This window comes from Crocuta crocuta, unplaced genomic scaffold, assembly GCF_008692635.1.
Source record: "Crocuta crocuta isolate KB4526 unplaced genomic scaffold, BGI_CrCroc_1.0 scaffold166, whole genome shotgun sequence".
NCBI classification, from domain to species: domain Eukaryota; kingdom Metazoa; phylum Chordata; class Mammalia; order Carnivora; family Hyaenidae; genus Crocuta; species Crocuta crocuta.
Window position 1 is genome coordinate 410513 of NW_027531018.1, and position 21689 is coordinate 432201.

General features: G+C 41.7%; 1 protein-coding gene across 1 annotated transcript in view; it reads left to right on the plus strand.

The window, feature by feature from the left end:
- Positions 1-21689, plus strand: part of FHIP1A (FHF complex subunit HOOK interacting protein 1A) — a 246920-nt gene that overhangs the window by 175713 nt on the left and 49518 nt on the right. The window contains exons 5-6 of the mRNA XM_077770959.1: positions 3376-3534; positions 5524-5610. Of these exons, the coding sequence (XP_077627085.1) occupies positions 3376-3534; positions 5524-5610 (246 nt within the window). The remainder of the gene's footprint in view (positions 1-3375; positions 3535-5523; positions 5611-21689) is intronic.

Here is a 21689-nt window from a genome sequence, read left to right on the forward strand (position 1 = left end):
GACCATTTCATATGGGAGACATCAAAAGAATATATATACTTCTCTGCTTTGTTTATAGTGACCTTTATTCATTCATTCACTCAACAGAAACTGAACACCTTCAGGCCAGATAATATGTTAAAGTAGAGGAAATAGTAAACGAGATTCTGCATTTCTCTCTTTTTCAAAATCAGGGCATTTGTGGTCCCAAAGAAGAATGTCCCCTATTTAAAGTATTTAACTCCTTGTCAACATACCCAAACAAATCATTTTAATTCCAGTTTTGAATGTGACCCGAGTGAGTTGCCGGTTATAAATTTGGAACCTCTGGCAAGGGAGAACAGAGACTGAGAATTCTCCTTCAAGGGAAATCTAATCTTGATGTCACATTTTAAAAATCAATTACATTTGCTAACTCATGCTAAATTAACCGCAGTACAAAGGCTTTAATTCTGCATACTCCTGATTCCTTAACCACTTTGAGGCTTTGAAGATGAATTCATAAAGACAGGCTTAATTTGTCTGACTAAAAAGCTGGGAATAGCTATTCAGTATATCAATATAATTACAGCAACATTAATTTTCAAATTACATACATCACTGGCAGTAATTAAAAATAACACATACCTAATATTTTACTTAAGAGAAAAATTTAAGTTTATTTATGTATTTTGAGAGAGACAGAGTGAGTGGGGGAGGGGTAGAGAGAGAAAGAGAGAGAGAATGAGAACCCCAAGCAGGCCCCTCACTGTCAGCACAGATCCCGACATGGGGCTTGAACTCACAAACTGCGAGTTCTGGACCTGAGCTGAAACCAGGAATCAGATGCTAACCGACTGAGCCGCCCACGTGCCCCTCATATTCACTTTTCAAAAAGAGTATTCCGAAAAGGGCATGGCTCACATGCGAGCAGAAGCCTGCCTGTACGGAAGGACAGTGCCGTGTGACAGCTGGGCACACAGTCCTGCCATGTTCTTGCCTACAGAAAGTGGAGCCAGAGGATGCCTGTGCTATCTTTTTCAGAGTGGCGGAGAAACATGGAAGGAAATATTCTGCAGAATAACGAGTATTACGTAGTCTTAAGAACAAGATTCCAAACCTTTCCTGCTAAATATTTATGTCTTCCTTTCTAAGACTTTGCTCAGAGTTCAGATTCATTCACCCGACCTACAGATATTTCTAGAACACCGACGGTGGGCCAGGCACTATGGAAGGCTGGTGCTGGGGAGAGAGCAATGAGCAAGTCAGACCTGGTGAACTGGAGAAAATAGCCAATCACCTGATAAAGATGACCAGAAAGACGACTACTCCACAGAGGGACACAGGGGTGCTGTGGGAACAGGACAAGGGAAAAGGGAGAGGCAACAATGAGTGGGCAGATAATTTTTCCAAGTTCAGCATTGCTGGTGCCATACTTCCTTCTGCTTTCTGTTTCTGATGCCGGGCACTGGATTATTTTGTCTTATCTGACTGAACCTGCCTTCCCTCCTCTCTCTGGTCTCGACGGCTTGAGGTACCGTCTGCAAATGGATGACTCCAGATCTCCACGTCTAGCCCAGATCCCACTCCTGAGCATCAGACACACACATCTGTCTGGGTGTCCCTCCAGCTCGTTTCCCTGGCCTCCAAAACCCTGCACGATCTGACCCTGCCTGGGTCTTTCTACCCTCTCTTATCTTTACATTCCAGTAATGTTGCACTTCCCTTCACTCCTAAAAGATGCCATCTTTTCTTACCCCTTTGAGCTTTTGTACATCCTCTGCTTCGAATAGTCTCCCTTCCAAGGCTCTTTGTTGGGCTAACTCGTATTTATTCTTCAGCAGCCTGGACATCAGTTCTGTTGAGAACATTTCCTATTCCCAGTCCCCCAAGTTAAGAGCCTTTTGTATATCCACAGTACTGTATTTTTTCTCTTCCAGATTTTGAGTATTTATTGCACTATTATAATTGGCCTGTTCATCTCTTACTAGACTGTCAGATCAATGAATACTTCAGTCTTTCTTTTCTGGGGCTGACTCAGGATTGGATGTTTCCTTGAGTGTTCAATCCGATCTGAATTCCTCATAAACTTAACATTTACCCCGGAGCAGTGCCTCTTACAGATCACCTCATTGCATCTGTTCTGGGCCACTCCTGCCCGTTATTTGCATGGCTGCCAGATTGGGATCTCTAAGGTACTGTTTGGCTAGCATCACTTCCCATTTGAGAGACCTCTAGTACTGTGAAATTAATTGTTTTCCTTGGTCTTACACTGTGCAAGATAAAAATCAACAGGCACCCACTGTAAATGTGTTTCTTTCTTACACTTCTATCTCTATTAAAGACATCACCAGGGCACCTGGGTAGTTCTCGGTTAAGCATCTGACTCTTGATTTCAGCTCAGGTCATGATCTCACTGTGTGAGAATGAGCTTGCCTTGGGCTCCCTGATGGGCATGGAGCCTGTTTAAGACTCTCTCTCTCTCCTTCTCTCTCTCTCCCCTCCCCTGCTCACACACACACACTCTCTCTCTTAAAAAAAATAAAAATAAAAAAGCATCACAATTTTCTTAAAGCCCAAGCTGGATAACCTGGCAGATTTGAGTTCTCATTCACCCTCACCAACTAAGCTCAAATGCTGAAAATTTCATGTTAGCACTGAGGGAGGATGTAAACCGTGTGACCTTTGGATTACTACTAGATTGATAGAGGCCTACCTAGAGCCCTCTCACAGCCACTTCACACATGATACTCAACTTTATTTCCTCCTCTCTTCTCTCACTGCTGATGCTTCAGCTTAGACCCACCTTAGCTCTGTTTGAATGGTCATCATCACGTCTAACTGGTGCATGACCCCCACTTCTTGCTATAATTTGTAGAGATCAGGTTGAGGTGCTTTCTAAACTGTAAACATGTGCATATTGGTCATGACCTTCGATACGTCTGTAGGAATCTTTCTCATACAGTTACTCATGGTTCTTAACCTGTGCGATCTTCCGTCCTGGACTGTCTTAGTCCTTCTCTGGATTTGAACTTGGTGTGTTGTACTGTAACACATTGTATGTGGGTCTGCCTCTCTCCTGAACACCTTCAGGGCAGACTCACATTTTCTTCATTTCTGCATGTTTCTCCCTTACTCCCTGTACCCCCAGCTCAGCATATGCCTGGCACGTAAGAGATAAGCAGTCTGTATTAACTATGTGCGTGTACGCCAAATCCCTCTGGTGCTTCTGTGTCTTCTGCTGGAGTTGAACCCATCACCTGTTGAGTGCTTCCTCGCTAGCTGATATTTTTGAATATTTGAATACCTTTCTGCTTGGAGTGCAGTCTTTGGACCAGTGACATTGGCATCACCTGGCAGCTGTGAGTTGCGGGCTAAGAACTTTGGAAAAGAGCTTATTTTTATGTCTGAACACAGGTACTTGCAACCGGGCTCAGTGGTCTCTACTCTTCTCTGCCTACAAAGCTCGAAGAGAAAAGTGAGGAATGGCACTGCCTTCTGAAAGATGACTGGCTCCTTCTCCCTGCTCTCGTTCAGTTCATGAACTCCCTGGAGTTCTGTAATGCCGTCATACAGGTGGGTACCAGGGCACAACAGAGGAGCCCTTTGTGATGATGCATTCAGGGTACAGTGAAAGATCAGTTTATCAGCATTCCTTTTTAAAGTTTTAATGTTTATGGAATACTGGCGCTTTATTTTAAGCATACTGAATGTCCTTGAATGAACAAAAATACAAGTTTATAGGTTTGGAGGAAGTTTTAATTGAGAAAAAAATGAGTAGATTTTCTTTATCTTCCTTATAAAAAGTGTTAATTCTGTTTTGATTATCCACTTAACCATCAAAAATAAGTTCAATGCTTCACTCATTAAATAGATATTTTTAGGCTTCTAAGTATACCAAATTATACCACTCTTACTTCAAGGTCTTCTTGGGAATATACAAAGGAAAACACTTTATTTTGCTTAATGGTGCATGCTACATAAAGAATATTGTTATCCCAATTGAATTTAGAAGAAGTTAAGCATCTTCTTAGCAACACAAATTAAATCTGTGCTTTGAAATTGGTCTGCTTCGGGGAAAAAACAACCAGTGAACTCTAGTATATTTGGCTTCTTGATTAGATTTTTACCTTCAGATTTCTTGTTACTATTTTCAATAAAAATCAGATTTTATATATATTTAAGGATATAGTGGTTTTTCATAAAAATGCTTTATTTCTATACAATATAAATATTACCTTCATATTGGATTTATTAAGAAATCAAGTTTTCCTTATGTTGATTGTAAGGTGAAAAATGTTAGTTATAATCTGTTTATCTACCAAATAAAGAAATAGCTTCTGGAAGAAAATGAAAGTAAATTACTTTAGTTCCTATCTCATTTTTATTGCTAAGTCAAAGGAAGTTTTATTTATATATAAGATAAATGGATTATATCTTCAGGTTTTTTTCTTTAATATTACAGTCTATCAACATTTCTTGCAGAAGTGTGTGGAAATAAAAAAGATGAAACTATTAGTTCCTTCCTAAATGTACACACAGAGAGATTATCAGTAATTTAAAGATTTAGCTTTACTTCCCTAGAAATTGCATTTCACTTTATTGTTTGATTTTATTATATTTTTTTAAGAAAGAGAAGTTAAGCTAACAGGCCTGGTAAAAGATAGAGAAATGAGGTATTTCATACTATATTTTGAAATCAAGGCCATATACTTTTAAGATTTTTTTGTTTGGGGGTATTACTAAAAAGATTACTCATAAAAGATATTAGTAAAGTGTTATTCATGCTAAATATATTTTAAAAATCAAACATAGGAAGAGTTGTACCTCTGGTAATGTTTTCTGCTTTCGAACAGAATCTAATCTTGTTTTTTATGAAAAGATTTTCTAAATGCCTTCCTCCTCAATATAAATGATCGTTAGAAAATGCATCTTTAACATGAATTCTTTCTGCTAGCAAAATAAATGTATTGAGTTATCCATATTAGTAGTTATACTTTTTTTAGTCACAAGTTGGAATGGGACATAGATGAAGTTATGGGGCAAAAATATACTTTACAGTTTGTTAATTTTAATTTATGTGTCCTTATACATAATCAATCTGTTATCTGTTTGTTTTTAAGAAGAAACTTGAAATTACCAATTTTTTGAAAAGTTTATTTATTTTGAGAGAGTGCGAACAGGGGAGGGGCAGAGAGAGGGGGAGAAAGAATCCCAAGCAGGCTCTGTGCTGTCAGGGCAGAGCCCAACGTGGGACTCAATCCCATGAACCTTGAGATCATGTTCTGAGCCAGAATTGAGTCAGATGCTTAAGCGACTGAGCCACCCAGGCACCCCTAAAATTACCAGTTTTTAAATTTGAAAGTCCCAGCTGTTTCTCCTGGAATAAGCCATCTGAAAAAAATTACATAATGGTTTGAAGTCTGAATTATTTTTTAACCATGGAATAAATGGCCAAATTTCGAATTTCCTTTTTTTGAATAGGATGTTCACAGAAATGTGATTTTAAGAAGACCGAAAGATTAAACTCTTTGTCTTTTTCATGACTACCTGTTTCTCTCTTAGGTGGCTCACCCCTTGATTCGCAGTCAACTTGTTAATTATATTTACAATGGATTCTTGGTACCTGTCTTGGCTCCTGCACTCCATAAGGTCAGTGATTGGCTAATGTAATCTTATCTGCTGATGGTACAGCTGATGGAAACTGAGGAAGGTGAACAGTGTAATTGACTTGATGGTGACTTTCGCTTCATTTTTCTTCTCATTCCATTCATATTCCTTAGCAATATCAAAGATAGGTCTTAAAAATGAAACAGCTTAAGTCTGATGGAATCCAGTTGGTGTCATGGAACCCAGCATTGTGAATGTTAAATAAGATAGTCTACAGGAGGATCGGCAGATGACTCTGACTCTTGTGTTTCCTTCAGTTTATGGGGAGTAGCTACTTGGAACTCTCTGTTAAGCTGTTCTCTGAGGTCAAGTCTGTCCTAGAGAGTGAAGGGTTTACTGTGGTAGGGAAAGGGGCAGTGGTAGCACAAGTGTCATGGCTTCATCATCTCCTTAATAGAACATAGTTTTCTTTTATAACAATTGTGTGCCAGCAAAAATTAAAGTGAAGCAAGGTAAGGTCGCAGCAAAGGTTGGCTGTCTCATTAGCACAAGTCTGAATTCCTTATGATGCACTCATTTTGTATAATAAATCAACTGATATCTTTTCCATTGTGAGCTGTCAGGAGACACCCATGCACCTAGAATTCTAATTACAAGGAGTTTTTCTTCACTGAGTGAAGAGACACATGGAGTATTTATTTCAGAGAATCACTGTGGAGTTACTAGGGTTGCCAGCGCACATAGGGAGATAAGCAAGAAACAACTTATCACATGTTATTTTGATGGGATGCCCTGCTTTCAACATCTGGAAGTGCCCTTTCCACGGGGTCTCATTCAGAATTGAAGAATACTTTATTATGGCAACTTTGAAACCATGGTAATGGGGTTTCTAGTTTAGAGCAACAGGTCTTGATAGAAGATGTTCATCTTTTACCATTTAGTGCTGCAGTAGTTTGCAAAACTGTGTTTTTGATCTGATTAGGACTTTTGTGTTACTTCTAAGTTCAAGAGGTAATCTTGGGTGTGGTGTAAACATCAAAATATTGCTATTTCCAGATTGTTTTAGTGGTGTATTGGCACAAAGGGACCAAGTATTCAAAATGACATCTGTCTTGGAAAATGCAGGATATATCTTTGGAAAATACAAAGCTCATGTTTGTTCCCAGGTTGTCCTTCTGTTAGTATCTCGCTGTCCTGGAGGTGGGGTGGATGTCTTATACTGAAGGTCTCTAAGCCTCTGCATGGAGAAATTTTCCTCTCTGAAGGAATCCAACAGTGCTTTTGAAATTCTTTGGCAGTAATTATCCATATACTGTCTCACACATTTAGACTTTCTTCCTCATTTATTCCCGTGCTTTTCCTCATTGACCAGTTGATGTAAAATAATTTCCCAAGTCATTATTATAATAGTGATAATTATAATTATTATTTGTTCAGGATATTTTACATTATTATAATTACTGTACCTTAATGTTACAAATATTAATGATAACTCTTTATCCGTAATTGAGAATGAGATCCACTTCAGAGACTGTTAGAAGCACCTGACAGGTCACTCTGTACTACTCCTCCATAGCACTTGCCACAAGTGAAATCAAATCATTAAATGTGCAATAGCTTGTTTAATGGCTGTCTCCACAGTGGTTTGCCTGCTTCTTGTGGGTAAGCTTCACACCGGCTTTGTTCACTGGGGTATCTCCCATGCCAAGGACAGAGCCTTGGACTCGGGAGATTGAATAAACAGCTCCCAGATGGAATGATGTTTGTTAAAGTGCCATGCAGAGAGAATACTAATAGCACTTGAGGTATATTAATTAATATTGTTCTCTATTATGCCTGTAATTAAAATATGATGTCTTTTAAATTCATGAAGTCAGGAATACATCCTTATTGTGAAAAAAAATACCATCATTACCAAATAAATAAAATGCAAAGTGAACGTTACTACATTAGATTTGAATTTCCATCTTCTAATTATAATTCCCTGACTTTTATCCATTGCAGACAGTTTTTCCCAGGGCTATTTAGAGACCAGAGAGAGTATTTCCTCCCTAATTTTTTTTCTCCTTGCTCCCCAATCTTTTCTTGTTTGTTTGTGGGTTTTTATCGTTTAGAATGAAAAGGTTTAGGAAGAAAGCAGGGCAAGGGGGGAGGGTGAACAGCCTCTACCCTGGTTCTTGGCTGCCTCAGTGGTTGATGAAGTAAGGTGTCACTCATGAGTGGCGGAACAGGGGCCCTTGAGGCAGATGAGGAAGTCCAGCATTGGGCGTTGCGGGAGGAGTGCCTAGCGGGAACACTCACCTCCAGTAGCCCGTGTCCTCTCTGATATGGGAAAGGATAGCTGGAAGTCTCAGGTCTACTGTAGGGGCTCCAGTGTTTATTTTTTCATATTTTGTGTCCTTTGCCTTGCCAGACGAACCTAATTCAGTATCCTAAATAAATTTCCATGGTGTACTATCTCAGCTCCCAGTTTATGAATGGTATTTCAGTTACTGGCCCTCCCATCACGTAGGCAGTTTGACTGGGTGAACTCATTCTCTCTGTCTCATAAGTAATATAAATAAATTCATAGTTGAAAATATGTCTACATCACAATCAATTCTCATAAACTATTTCCAAGGTAGTTCCTAACCAGAGATGAAGTCATTACAAAGGATTGTGGGTAATGAGAGGTGGGGAATGGCTGCTTGACAGGCGAAGGTCGCCTCTACCGTTCTCTCCCGAGTCAGTATGTGCACAGTGTATTGCTGCCTTTCCAAGTTGTTCCGTTCAGCACTTTCTCCATCCAACACTGTGGCCTGGCCAGTCACTCTTCTCTGTTAGCGCAAAGGCATATTTGATTTTTTTCAAAGGGCTGCATATTTTTCTGTAGTGTGGATATACTCATTTATAATCCCTTATCCTCAAGTCAGAAATTCAGAAAGCTCGGAAAACCATTTTTTAAAAAAATAATTTATACGGCGGCACAACCTGACCTTTGCTGAACTCATTTGGTGGCAAACCCTTTCCTGAACTATCTTGAGACTATTTGTTTTTTTTCCCCACTTGTGTTAATATTTGTATATTTTCTGGAAGAAATACTAATGTATTTGGTTATAAGGTGCTGCCTCAGACCTACTGGGTTAGTCAAATATGGCACATTTGCTTTTCTAAAATATGAAAAGTTTGAAATCCAAGGTATATGTGGTCTCCAGGATTTTGAATAAGGGATTGGAAGCCTGTGTTGGACATTTAGGAAAGGATCAAATTTTGGAGATAGGTTAAAAATCATACTTTATAAAAGTCATACTAGAGAAAATGATACCACGTTAATATGGATGACTTAGTAATTAGTTAGATCTAGACACCGTGTTATACGAAACTCATTATTTATGACTTTAGACAGCCCTTAACCAGCAAGAGTAGTTCTCTTGTTTCTGTATATTTAATTTATTAAAGCTAAATTTTCAAGGCTGAATATACATTGGCGTGGTATTAGTCTGTGTTCTCAGAGAAGCAGATGCGAAGATAGGATGAAATGTGCAATGATTTTATTAGGGAAAATGCTTTTGAGAGAGAAAATAGGCAGCAAGGTGGGGAAGACAGGGAGTTGTTGGATCGCAGTACAAATCTGACCCCAAGTAAAAAAAGAGAGAGAGGGAGGCTGTCTGGGAGTGTCTTTGAGTGCTGTGCAGTCTGAGAAAGGCCATCAGAGGGGCCTGTGTCTCCCAGGGACAGATCTGCTGTACTCAGTCACTGTGGGAGCAGCCTATGGGACGTGTGGCGAGGACTTCTTTTTTAATGTTTTATTTATTTGTAGGAGAGAGAGAGAGAGACAGCGTGAGCAGGGGAGGGTCAGAGAGAGAGGGAGTCACAGACTGAAACAGGCTCCAGGCTCTGAGCTGGCAGTCAGCACAGAGCCCAACGCGGGGCTCGAACCCACGAACCGCGAGATCATGACCTATGTGAAAGTCGGACGCTTAACCGACTAAGCCACCCAGGCGCCCCGTGTGGCGAGGACTTCTGAGTATAGTAGCGAGGGCTTGGTCCCTTTCACTCCTTGGAGATGGAGGTCTAAGAGGTGGCTTCCCATGGTTCCAAATGGTTGAATGATTTCCATGGACATGTTTTTAAAGGGTCAGAGAAAGAGAGCTATATGGAGAGGGCCACCTGAATAGAACCAGGAACTTCAGGTATGGGTCGCAACCAGTCTGAGGCAGTGCCTCAGAGAGGGAGGCAAGGGAAGAAATAGCTAACCTCAGTCTCCTCCTGGACTCCCTTTGAGTGAACCCAAATGGAAACCAGATGGCAAGGGAATTGTGGGAAAAAAAGTCCATATAGGTCACGTGGGGCTCAGCGCAGGGTGGAAAAGAGGGAGAGTAGATATGGAGAGGCAAATAGAGGTGATACAGCACACGTATTTACTATCAGCATTTTAGAGTGTCGATTGTAGCTACAGATGGTACCTGTAGAGTATATTTGCATTTAGTGCTTAAGTAAACTGTGGTTTAAAAATTTCTAGAAACACATAAGAAAGTCCACTTTTCATAGTTTATAGTTATGTCTGATTCTGTGTGTTGACTCTTGTTCTCTGGAACCCAAAATCATAGTTAGACTTTAATGTAACAGGCAGATATGCTAACAATATACCAGGTATGATTAAACAGTGAAGACTTCTCTAAAGCACAACAGAAGCAGGGTGTGCAGTGGAAGAGTACTAGGCCATGAATCAGAAGATCTGAATACTAGTCCTGGCTCTCATATTTACTGCTGTGTGACCTTGTACAAAGCTTTTAGCCTCTCTGAGTCTGTTTCCTCAGCTGCACAGTGGGAGCAGCAAACTCCTCTTTCTTCCTTTCAGGGAATGGGGAGCAAACATGAGAGCATTCTGAGAATCACCTGCCATTATATGCAAAGGCGCTATCATGGTTATTCCAGGACAAATTCTGACATCTCCTATGCAGTCAGAGGATAATGTTGTTTGTTCTAAGACCATTTAGTGAGTGTGCACCGCGAGCAAGTTCCGTACCAGACCTTATGGGGAAACGAAGGTGCCTTAAAACCCTCTTGTCTCCATGGAGTTTATAATCTGAGACTTAGGATCTTGACATGTTAACCACAAATGTGAAGCAAGATGAACTAACATAAGTGCTGTCCCAAAGAAGGAAGCCAGGCGGTGGGGGAGGGGTGTGGGGCGTACATGGAAAGCTGAATAGTTAGGGAGAGAGTGACATGAGTGGCCTGGGGCTGAACCTCAAAGGTGAGCAGGTGGGGAAGGACGTTCAGGGAGCCAGCTCCAGCAGGAGACTAGGCTCAGAGGAACGTGTTTCGATCAAAGTACACCAGGAGCCCTGTGGTGTGCACAGGGGGCCAGGGACCATGAGGACTGGGCAAGGACCCTGATCTGATGCCCAGGGGAGGTGAGCATTTGTATGCACTGTGAGCGGTTTCAGTGCTGAGGGGGTTGGGGGTATGGGCTCAGGACCAATCTGGTGGTGACAAAATACAGCAGCACATGTGGGTGGCATTTTGGGTTGTGTGGGGGTGAACTGAAGGAGACAGAAAGCAAGGGGACTTAGGAGAAGGGAAGGGGTTGAAGAAAATAGGGATACAAGGAAGAAAGATCCTAAAGAGAAGGCATTATCCCACTCATTACCCATAGAACCCCTTCAAACTACCTGAGATGACTGCTTTTCTTTTTTATGCACGCCTGCCAGCTTTCCCCTTGCTGGATCATTAAATGCACTTAAACTTTTGTTTAAAATTATTGGGGTTTTAAAGAATTGCTTTAACAAAGCCAAGACTTCTGACTCCCTAGTAACCTCCTTTCCCCTTTGATGTCCTCTCTGCAGATGCTCTTGGTTCTCTAGTCTGTCGGCAGCACTGACTTAACTTTGCCCTTTCCTCCTCTAAATAATGGGCATGCACGGGGCTTGGTCTGCTGATCAGCCCCACCCCTGCGATCAACTGTCAACTCTGCACAGATGGCCTGAAAATCCTCCACTGCTGGCTGGATCTCTCTGCCCAAGAGACCTGCTGGATTGCTCAAATTTAGAATATCAGAAGCCAAACTCCTAGCTTTCCCTCAGGCCAGCTTAGCTCCTCTGCACATCGTGTTTTCTCCGTTGGCCTGGTGCCTGATTGTTCCTGAACCTTTTCTCTTACTCTCCCCTTGTTAACCTTTCTTTATAAGGTTCTTTGGTCTGATCCTTTTGTTTCTTCTCCCAGTGTGGGCACTTTAGGTCCTCTTTTCCATGCACCTTGACCAGGGTTAGTGTCTGCTCACACGTCTTGTTGCTGCAACTTCTTGACTCAGGTTGTCTCACACATAGGGCTGGGTTAAGCTTGCTAAACCTATCTTTAAAGGCATCATCATCCCTCTAAAACCTGAAATGGCTCCATTTCCTACGGTCTCCTTAATCCGCACCTTGTGCCGTGACCGCTCCCCCATCTCCCCGCCCCGATCCAGGCCATCTCCTTCTTGCTTCGGAGCTTCTCCTATACTTAGTATATTTCCTTTGCTTAGAATTTTCTCTTCTTTCCTCTTCTCTTGTCAGGTCTTACTCTCTCTTCAAGGACTAGCTGAAGCCCCAGTCCTGCCCATGGCTGACCCTGACTTTGTGGATTCCAGGCATCTCTCTTTTCTGGAATTTGTAGCTTAGTGTCTGTGTCAGTCCTTTATCGGGGAGCCTATGCTCCTTTCTATTGTTTGATGTCTTCTTGGCATGTGACTCTGTTTCCTCACCTCCATCCTGAAATACCTGCAGTTCCTAAACAGTGTGCTAGGCCTCGGTGAAATACTCTAAATTTATGAGGGAAGTACAGTGACATCTGTCAGATACCACATGCATTACTGGCTTGAAATTGCTGAGTTTCAGTATTAAATATATATTCCTTTCAATATGATCATGCTTTTGCAAAACTGAGTTTTTGGTGGGTGCTGTACATAAAATGAAGTCTCACATGAAGATCATTGTGGAACGGGGAATGAGGTTGGTATTGTCTAGTCTGATTCTGAGGTTTGAGTGCCCAACAGGAGGTAAGTTGTTAGGACTTAAGTATGTATTAGGTTGTTTGGAGTCAAGTACTTAATAAATGGAATGGTTGGATATTTCTTTTGGCTTAGAAGTGCTGTGAAAAAGTTACTGATAACTGAGGGTGCCATGGACTGAGGAAGTTCTACGATCCCTGTTTCCTAGTGCTTTTTTATGCCTCTATGACAGGTTTTGGCAAACTGTGATCAATGGGCCAAATCTGGGCTATGGCCTGTTTTTGTATATCCTGAGAATTAAAATGTTTTTACATCCATCTACAGATAAATGGATGAATAAAATATGGTATAAATCTACAATGGGATATTATTCAGCCTTAGAAGGGAAAGAAATTTTGATACAGGCCACAATATATATGGGCCCTGATGCTTAGTGAAATAAATGAGTCACAAAAAGACAAATGCTGTATGGTTCCACATGTACACGGTGTCTGTAGTAGTCAAATTCATAGAGATCGAAGGTAGAACAGTGTTTGCAGGGAGCCTAGGGGAACATGGAGAGTTTATTTGGTATAGAGTTTCAGTTTTGCAAGATGAAAGAGTTCTGGAGATACTTTGCACAACAGTGGGACTGTACTTTACTGAACTGTCTGCTTAAACATGGTTAGGGTGGCAAATTTTATATAATGTGTGTTGTATTGAAAAATTCTTTTTCTTTTTTTTTTAATTTTTTTTTTTTAATTTTTTATTTCTAGGAGAGAGAGACAGCATGAGCAGGGGAGGGTCAGAGAGAGAGGGAGTCACAGACTGAAACAGGCTCCAGGCTCTGAGCTGGCAGTCAGCACAGAGCCCGACGCGGGGCTCGAACCCACGAACCGCGAGATCATGACCTAAGCGAAAGTCGGACGCTTAACCGACTAAGCCACCCAGGCGCCCCTGAAAAATTCTTTTTCAAAGAATGTCTTTTACTGTTTTCAAATATTGTTTTTTTAAAATGTTTATTTATTTATTTTGAAAGAGAGAGTCAGCAAGTGGAGGAGGGGCCGGGAAAGAGGAGGAGAGAGAGAATCCCAAGCAGGCTCTGTGCTGTAAGTGCAGAGCCTCATGTGGGACTCGAACTCCCAAACCATAAGATCATGACCTGCGCTGAAATCAAGAGTTGATGCTTAACTGATCAAGCCACCCCATAACCCCTCAACTAATGTTTGTTTAAAAAAAAGGTGTATATGACAGAGACTGTATGTGACTCACAAAGCCTAAAATATTTACTCTCTGGCCCTTTACAGAAAAAGTTTGCTAACCTGTACTGTAGGAGGCAGCATGGTGTCCTGTTAGATGATCCCTAAATGTTTGAAAATGTTGGTAATTCTGGAAGCAAGTCCCTAGGTGGAAAGGCCTAGTGAGAGGATTATCAAGACCCTTTGTTTTTGGTGCTGGCCATTTTTTGAATGCGCTGATCAGGCTGCAGAGGAGCAGATAAAGACGGAAGTGAGGCAGGCCGGGTGCTTTATCACTAGCTTGGAAGAAATCTCTGTGCAGGTGTGTTGTTTAGGCCTCCTGGGCTGGCCGAAGACTGGCAGACTGCTGGCAGTAGTGGTCAAAGATGCCTTTGGGGCTTGCCCTGGCTGCGGCAGGGTTAGAAAGAGGGAACTAGCAAGCCGATTGGAGGAGAAAGGGTGCATGAGTAGCATGCCAGGCTCAGTCATATTATTTTGGCCAAATGTCTTGTGGACTAGCATGTTCTTGTGTTCTATGGGTTATTTTGGCTCCTTTATTTGGAGACTGTCAGGAAATTAGGGGTGACATTTGGGGCTATCTGTAGTAGTTGGAGGCAGAGACCTTGACAAGGGAGTGTGCTGAAAGAAAGAAGGGATGAAAGGAAAAATAATTACACACCCGCCTTTTTTGCAGGCAGCTCACAGGCGTTAGCAGTAATGACTGTGACCTCAACGAAAGCCCGTACCTTTGGTTTTTGTGAAGAGCAGCCAGCTGTGTTTTATTTAGCACGTTATTCCATACAAGTATGCTTGGAAAAGCAGAAGTAAAAAAATCTACCAGAAAACCCAATTTCCCACCATCTCTTATGTGCTAAAGCCATGCTTGAACAATATACACGGGTAGAATAATTTCAGCCATTTCCTTAAAGGCATGTGTGGCTGGCTTTCTATAAACCACGGTGGAGCGCATTTGTTTTACAATCTTGTCTTCTAAACACACACATACATATTCATGATCTGTATTCTGTGAGCTCAATAATTCATGGCTTATTGACTTAGGTTGATGGATGGAAATTTTTGGGGGACTGGAGAAGATGGAAATTTTGAGAGGCTGGGAGCTGCCACATTTGTGAGTCACCCGTTTGCTCTCAGTGTGTCTGTGGGTTGGGTGGGCTGGGACCCCTTTAGAGTCTAATTGGGCTATCACTTGCGAAGGATGTTTTTGACTTTCATGCCCAGTGGAACTTGTGACTGAAGGTCTTAAGAGCAATTAAATACCATCTTCAAATTATCACCATTAATAAATGTTAAAGAGCTATAATTGGATGCTGAGTTTACAGGAGGCGTGCACTGACCTCTGAGGTCATACTGGTTTTAGACTCCAGGGAGGAGTGGGCAGAGCAGCCTGTCACTTAACTGTCACTTCACTCCATTTCTCCTGTCCATGCTTCTTTACGCATCTCTAGTCTGGGAGATGGTGGAAGGGCTCCGGAGTGGCCAGAGCAGAGACAGGCCCCCTGTCTGCTCTTCTGGGAGATTTCCTGTTGCATTTCTGGATGCCCAGCATGCTACTCTGCTGTCGTCTGCGTTACCTCCTGATGAAAAACACCTTGAAGTTTTATGTCTGGTTCCAGTAATGCTGTAAAACTTAACTGCTCAGGTCCTTCCTTTCAGCGGGAAATTGGAAGAAAGAAGGAATCAACACCATGGAAGTAGGATACCATCTTGGCCCTGGACTTTTGCGATTTTACATTTCAAATTTGGTGTTTCTCTGCTAAATCTTTTATAGTTTCCCTTGTTATGGAGCTCTGAACTAGGCTCCAGCTCTGGGGTGTGCCATATACGTGACTGTACTGGGATAATATTTTTGTCTCTCTATTTCATATTTCTACTTCTACATTTTAGTAACTTGCTTTTATTTTTTATTTTTTTAAATGTTTTATTTATTTCTGAGACAGAGAGAGAGAGGCAGCGTGAGCGGGGAGGGTCAGAGAGAGAGGGAGACATAGAATCTGAAGCAGGCTCCAGGTTCTGAGATAGCTGTCAGCACAGAGCCCCATGCAGGGCTTGAACCCATGAACTGTGAGATTATGACCTGAGCTGAAGTCGGATGCTTAACCGACTAAGCCACCCAGGCGCCCTGGTAACTTGATTTTTAAAACCCATTCTCTACATTATTGGTCCAAGATGTCCAATCACTAATATTATCCTGCCCCTCCCCTGCTTTTTTGCTATATTCTTATGCCTCTTCTTATAATAATGTTGAATTATAGTTACTCATATGAAACTTGGTTTCTCACCATGCCTGCAGTAAACCAGTCACGTAAAATGATTCTGTCCTCCACCATGCTGAAGGCATACCTGTGTGCCCACCTGGCCCATACAGTGCTGGTCTGGTAGAAAGTGAAGGGGTCTCAGGGATGTCCTAGAGAAATGGGGTCACTTCTTCTAGAAGTTGCTGCTGTTGTCTCACAGCCTGAGGCAGGCTCTAGCAGCTTCAGGGCAGGGAGGCAGGCATTCCCTTTAGGGCCGTCTGGCAGCTGGGGAAGCCACGTGTTGCGGATGCTTGAGCTCAGCAGGAAAGCCTGATAACACCGGGTGCCGTCTCACGCTTACATCCTAGTGTCGTGGTCCCTGCCGGATGCTGGAGATCTAGTTCTGACCGAGGAGGTGGGATGGCAGTGGGAGGGGCCCGAACAGTCATTTTGTCTCCTCAGTCACCCGGGATTTAAACCGAAGAGTACTCTGGAAGCCGAGAGACCAGATGTAGGGATCACTGTGGTCCGTCAGTAGAGGCAATTGAAGGAGGTAATTAAAAGGCCCGTCCTGGCGTGGGCCTGCAGCTCCATAACATGGATCGGCAGTAGTGCTATGAAACTTGGATTGAAGAAATCATATGCAGCAGGCCAGCTTCAGACTGCCTCAATTAATAATTGCTCTATCTAATGAGAAGCAGCTGTTAAATAGACCCAGAAGATTTTAGTGACACTTACAAGAGCCTTTGACTTGGAAATACTTGATTTATGAGTTGAAAACTGAAGGTGTGTGTGTGCCATCTAAGACATTCAATTAATGCATTATAATTGATTAATACAATTTGGGGAAGCAGCCTAGCAGAACATTTCAAATATGTGTTTTGAGGTCAAAGAGACCTTCATTTGAGTTCTGGCTCTTTGCTATGTAAGAGCAATGTGATGTAGCAAGTACCTTCGTCTATGTATATATATTATGTATGGATAAAATAATTCCTATTTTACTGGGTTCTTGTGAAGAACAAATGAGTCACTGCATTTACAGTGCTTGTTGTTTTGGCACTTAGTCCTGACACATATCACCTGTTAACCAGCTGAATTTCTAAAATGAGACATCCTTCACATGACACTGTATGTTACTAGACAGCGAATCTTATACCATTTGTAGTCACTGGTGTTTTGATTTTAGATAATATGCTTATTGTTCCTTTTTTTTTAACTCTAAATAGATACAACTTTGTCAATTAAATTTAATGGGAAAATTTACTGGTTCATCAATATTATGAATCCCTGTAATCTATACTTCTGCTTATTTTTTTTTAGACGTTTCAGTGGAGATTTTTAAAAATTTAAATCAAATTCATGAACATATAGTGTAATAATGATTTCATGAATCGGATTTAGTGATTGATCGCGTACATATAACATCCAGTGCTCATCCCAACAAGTGCCCTCCTTAATGATCCTTGCCCATTTAGCCCATCCCCCCCAACACCCCTCTAGCAACCCTCAGTTTGTTCTCTATAGTTAAGACTTTCTTATGGTTTGTCTCCCTCCCCGTTTTTATATTATTTTTGCTTGCCTTCCCTTATGTTCATCTGTTTTGTATCTTAAATTCCACATATGAGTGAAATCATGTGATATTTATTTCTCTGACTTCTTTTGCTTAGCTTAATACACTCTGGTTCCTTCCATAATGTTGTAAATAGCAAGATTTCATTCTTTTTGATCACTGAGTAATATTCCACTCTGTGTGTGTGTGTGTGTGTGTGTGTGTGTGTGTGTGTGTACACAACATCTTCTTTCTCCATTCATCAGTTGATGGACATGTGGGCTCTTTCCATAGTTTGGCTGTTGTTGATAGTGCTGCTATAAACATTGGGGTCCGTGTGCCCCTTCAAAGCAGCACTCCTGTATCCTTTGGATAAATACCTAGTAGTGCAATTGCTGGGTTGTAGAGTAGTTCTATTTTTAATTTTTTGAGGAATCTCCATACTCTTTTCAGAGTGGCTGCACCAGTTTGCATTCCCATCAGCAGTGCAAAAGGATTCCTCTTCCTCCACATTCTCATCAACATCTGTTGTTGCCTGAGTTGTTAATGTTAGCCATTCTGACAGGTGTGAGGTGGTATCTCATTGTGGTTTTGATTTGTATTTCCCTGATGATGAGTGAGGTTAAGCATTTTTTCATGTGTCTGTTAGCCATCTGCATGTCTTCTTTGCAAAAGTGTCTGTTGATGTCCTTTGCCCATTTCTTCACTGGATTATTTGTTTTTGACTGTTGAGTTTGAGAAGTTCATTATAGATTTTGATACTAACCCTTATTTGATATGTCATTTCCAAATCTCTTCTCCCATTCCATCAGTTGCCTTTTAGTTTTGCTGATTGTTTCCTTTGCCATGCAGAAGCTTTTTGTCTTGATGAGGTCCCAATAGTTCATGTTTGCTTTTGTTTTCCTTGCCTCTGGAGACACATCAACTAAGAAGTGGCTGCAGCCAAGATCAAAAAGGTTGCTGCCTGTTTTCTCCTGTAGGATTTTGATGGCCTCTTGTCATACATTCAGGTCTTTCATACATTTGGAGCTTATTCTTGTGTGTGGTATAAGAAAGTGGTCCAGGTTCATTATTCTGGATGTTGCTGTCCAGTTTTCCCAACACCAATGTTGAAGAGATTATCTTTTTTCTGTTGGATATTCTTTCCTGCTTTGTCAAAGATGAGTTTGCCCTACATTTGTGGGTCCATTTCTGGGTTCCCTATTGTGTTCCATTGATCTATGTGTCTGTTTTTGTTCTAGTACCATACTGTCTTAAGGATTACACCTTTATAATACAGCTTGAAGTCCAGAATTATGATGCCTCCAGCATTGGTTCTCTTTTTCAGGATTGCTTTGGCTATTTGGGGTCTTTTCTGGTTCCATACAAATTTTAGGGTTGTTTGCTTTAGCCCTGTGAAGAATGCTGGTGGTTTTTTTTAAACATTTTCATTTAATTAATTAATTTATTTTTATTTTTGAGAGACAGAGAGAGACAGAGCATGAGCAGGGGAGGGGCAGAGAGAGAGGGAGACACAGAATCTGAAGCAGGCTCCAGGCGCCAAAGTGTCCTCACAGAGCCCAATGTGGGGTTTGAACCCACAAGCAGCAAGGTCATGACCTGAGCTGAAGTCGGATGCTTAGCCGACTGAACCCCACCCAGGCACCCTGAGAATTCTGGTGTTCTTTTGATGGTGCTTATTGTTCCTTAACACATTTTCATCTCATCTCATAGCTTAATTTTGGATTTACTTCTTTCCTTATTTCTCTCAGGACGTGATGTCAACTCTGTTGTACCTAGAATCATTTTCCTGCTTATTCTAATTCTCACTGCACTTAAATATGCAAAGGTAGTCACCTGGGAACTTCTTAGTCTCAAACTCCTCAGTGGCAGGATCTAATTTAATAGGACTGATGCCTAGAGCTTTGCTTGTTAGCCATCAGCTGAGTGCTCCATGGACCATGCTGGGTGATTGGACTAATATCTGCCCTTCTGCTGGCATTTTAGCTACTTACGCTCTTTCGTTGGACTAGGATTCAGAAGACCTAGATCTCAGTTTTACATGTGATCTTAAGGGGCTTATCCTGGTTAAGCATCAGGGTTTTAATCCATGGTAATCCCCATGCTGTCAGCCTCCTAAGACTGTGGTGAGTATCAGATGAGTAGGTAGAGAACAGTGTTTTGGGAAGCTATGAAGTCTTTCCCAAATAAGCAAGGTATTTAAAAGGGGATATGGTCCTGCCTCCCTCTGGAGCTGTTTTAGCCATCAAAGAAGATAGCATAGGTCCAAATACTTCCATCATTTAAGGACTTAGTAGTAGTAGCATCTAAAGGTGAGTAGTGAAAGGACGTTGTTGAGTTTTTACGTATTGGTTCTTTTCTTTTTAATGTTTTATTTGTTTTTAGAAAGACAGAGCAAGAGAGCAGGGGAGGGGCAGAGAGACAGGGAGACAGCATCTGAAGCAAGTTCTGTGATGACAGCTGAGAGCCCATCGCGGGGTTCAAACTTAGGAACCTGCAAGATCATAATTCAGGACCTGAGCTGCAGTTGTATGCTTAACCAAATGAGCCACCCACGCACCCCTTTTTGTATTGGTCCTAAGAATGCATTTCTGCTCTCTTGTGTGTGTATGTGTGTGATTGTGAGAAGTACCTCCCATTGTCCAGGATGTAGGACAAGTGCCATTATTTACTACCGTGAAATCAACATGGCTCTCCTGTGTGATACTACGAAGATATGTAGACAGTGATGTCAATACCATAAAAACTCCTTTCAAATGGAAATGTTGTCAGCTTGGCAGTAGGAAAACTGGCCACACACTGGTATCATGTATATCACAGACTATTATAAAGCGTTATCATTGTACTGCCGACCGGATCTCACCAAAGGCCGTGGTGTTGTGAGCAGAAGGGGAAGTAAGTGCTCCTTGTTGCGAGAGATTACACAGCAGAGATAGGGTTGGCACATTTTCTTCATTTGACTGTAACCATTATTATTTTTATTTTTTACTTCTCATATCCTAGGTTATTAAATGGAAAGATGATGGGGGCACCGGGGTGGCTTAGTCGGTTAAGCGTCCGGCTTTCACTCAGGTCATGATCTCGCGGTTCGTGGGTTCGAGCCCCACGTCGGGCTCTGTGCTGACTGCCAGCTCAGAGCCTGGAGCCTCTTTCAGAGTCTGTGACTCCCTCTCTCTCTGACCCTCCCCTGCTCATGCTGTCTCTCTCTCTCTCTCTCCTAGAAATAAATAAAAAACATTAAAAAAAAAATTTAAAAAAATAAAAAAAAATAAATGGAAAGATGATGTACACAGTCATTTAGATCCATATACAAACACACTTTTCCCTTCATCAATATATAGAAAAGCCTAAGAGAGTCGACTGTTTATCCCAGAGCTATCCCCCTGCGGACCGCGTATGGAACATAATGAAATGTCTAGTATTTATTGTGGAAAACCTCTGAGAGTATAGAAATAGATTATAGTAGAAACTATCAGAACATTCTCTTTTCTTTTGTAAAGAATATCTTCTCATTAATATCTAAGTTCTAGTGCGAAATTTCCAGCCTACGTAACCACCGTATCTCTGAATATTTTGTAGTCGTGGAGGCTCCAGGTAGGGCACATGGTAAGCTGAGACCTGGGCACACTGTTATGTGCGCAGAAGCCCAAATCTTCCCTCTCCTTTTGCATATTCACAGAACAAACTGTGAACTGGCCATGGGATCCATGGCCCAGAGCCAGCCTCATGGTGTCTAGGGGACATCCCTGTCTTTATAATGCTGTACCTAGCATGGTGCCAAAACAAAGACCGAACAAAAACACCAGCCTGAGTAAACAGACTTAAAATAGACAGCAAAGAGGAAGGCGCATTTATTCATTGACATAAACGTAGACGTAGTGGTTCGTGTTATCTAGTTAGTTCTTTGCAGAGGATTTAATGTGATGTGAACTCCAGAGTCACACTGACGGGGTTGATGTTCCAGCTTTGCCACCTGCTAGCTCTGGGCCCTTGGGCAGCACTTTCAGTTTCTCTGAGCCGTTTTCCTTGTTTGTAAAATGGGGATAAAATAATAGTGCCTACCTTAAAGGACTTGTGAGGGTTTAATGAGTTGATACTTTGCAGTATTGCCCGGCACAGAGTTAGTGCTT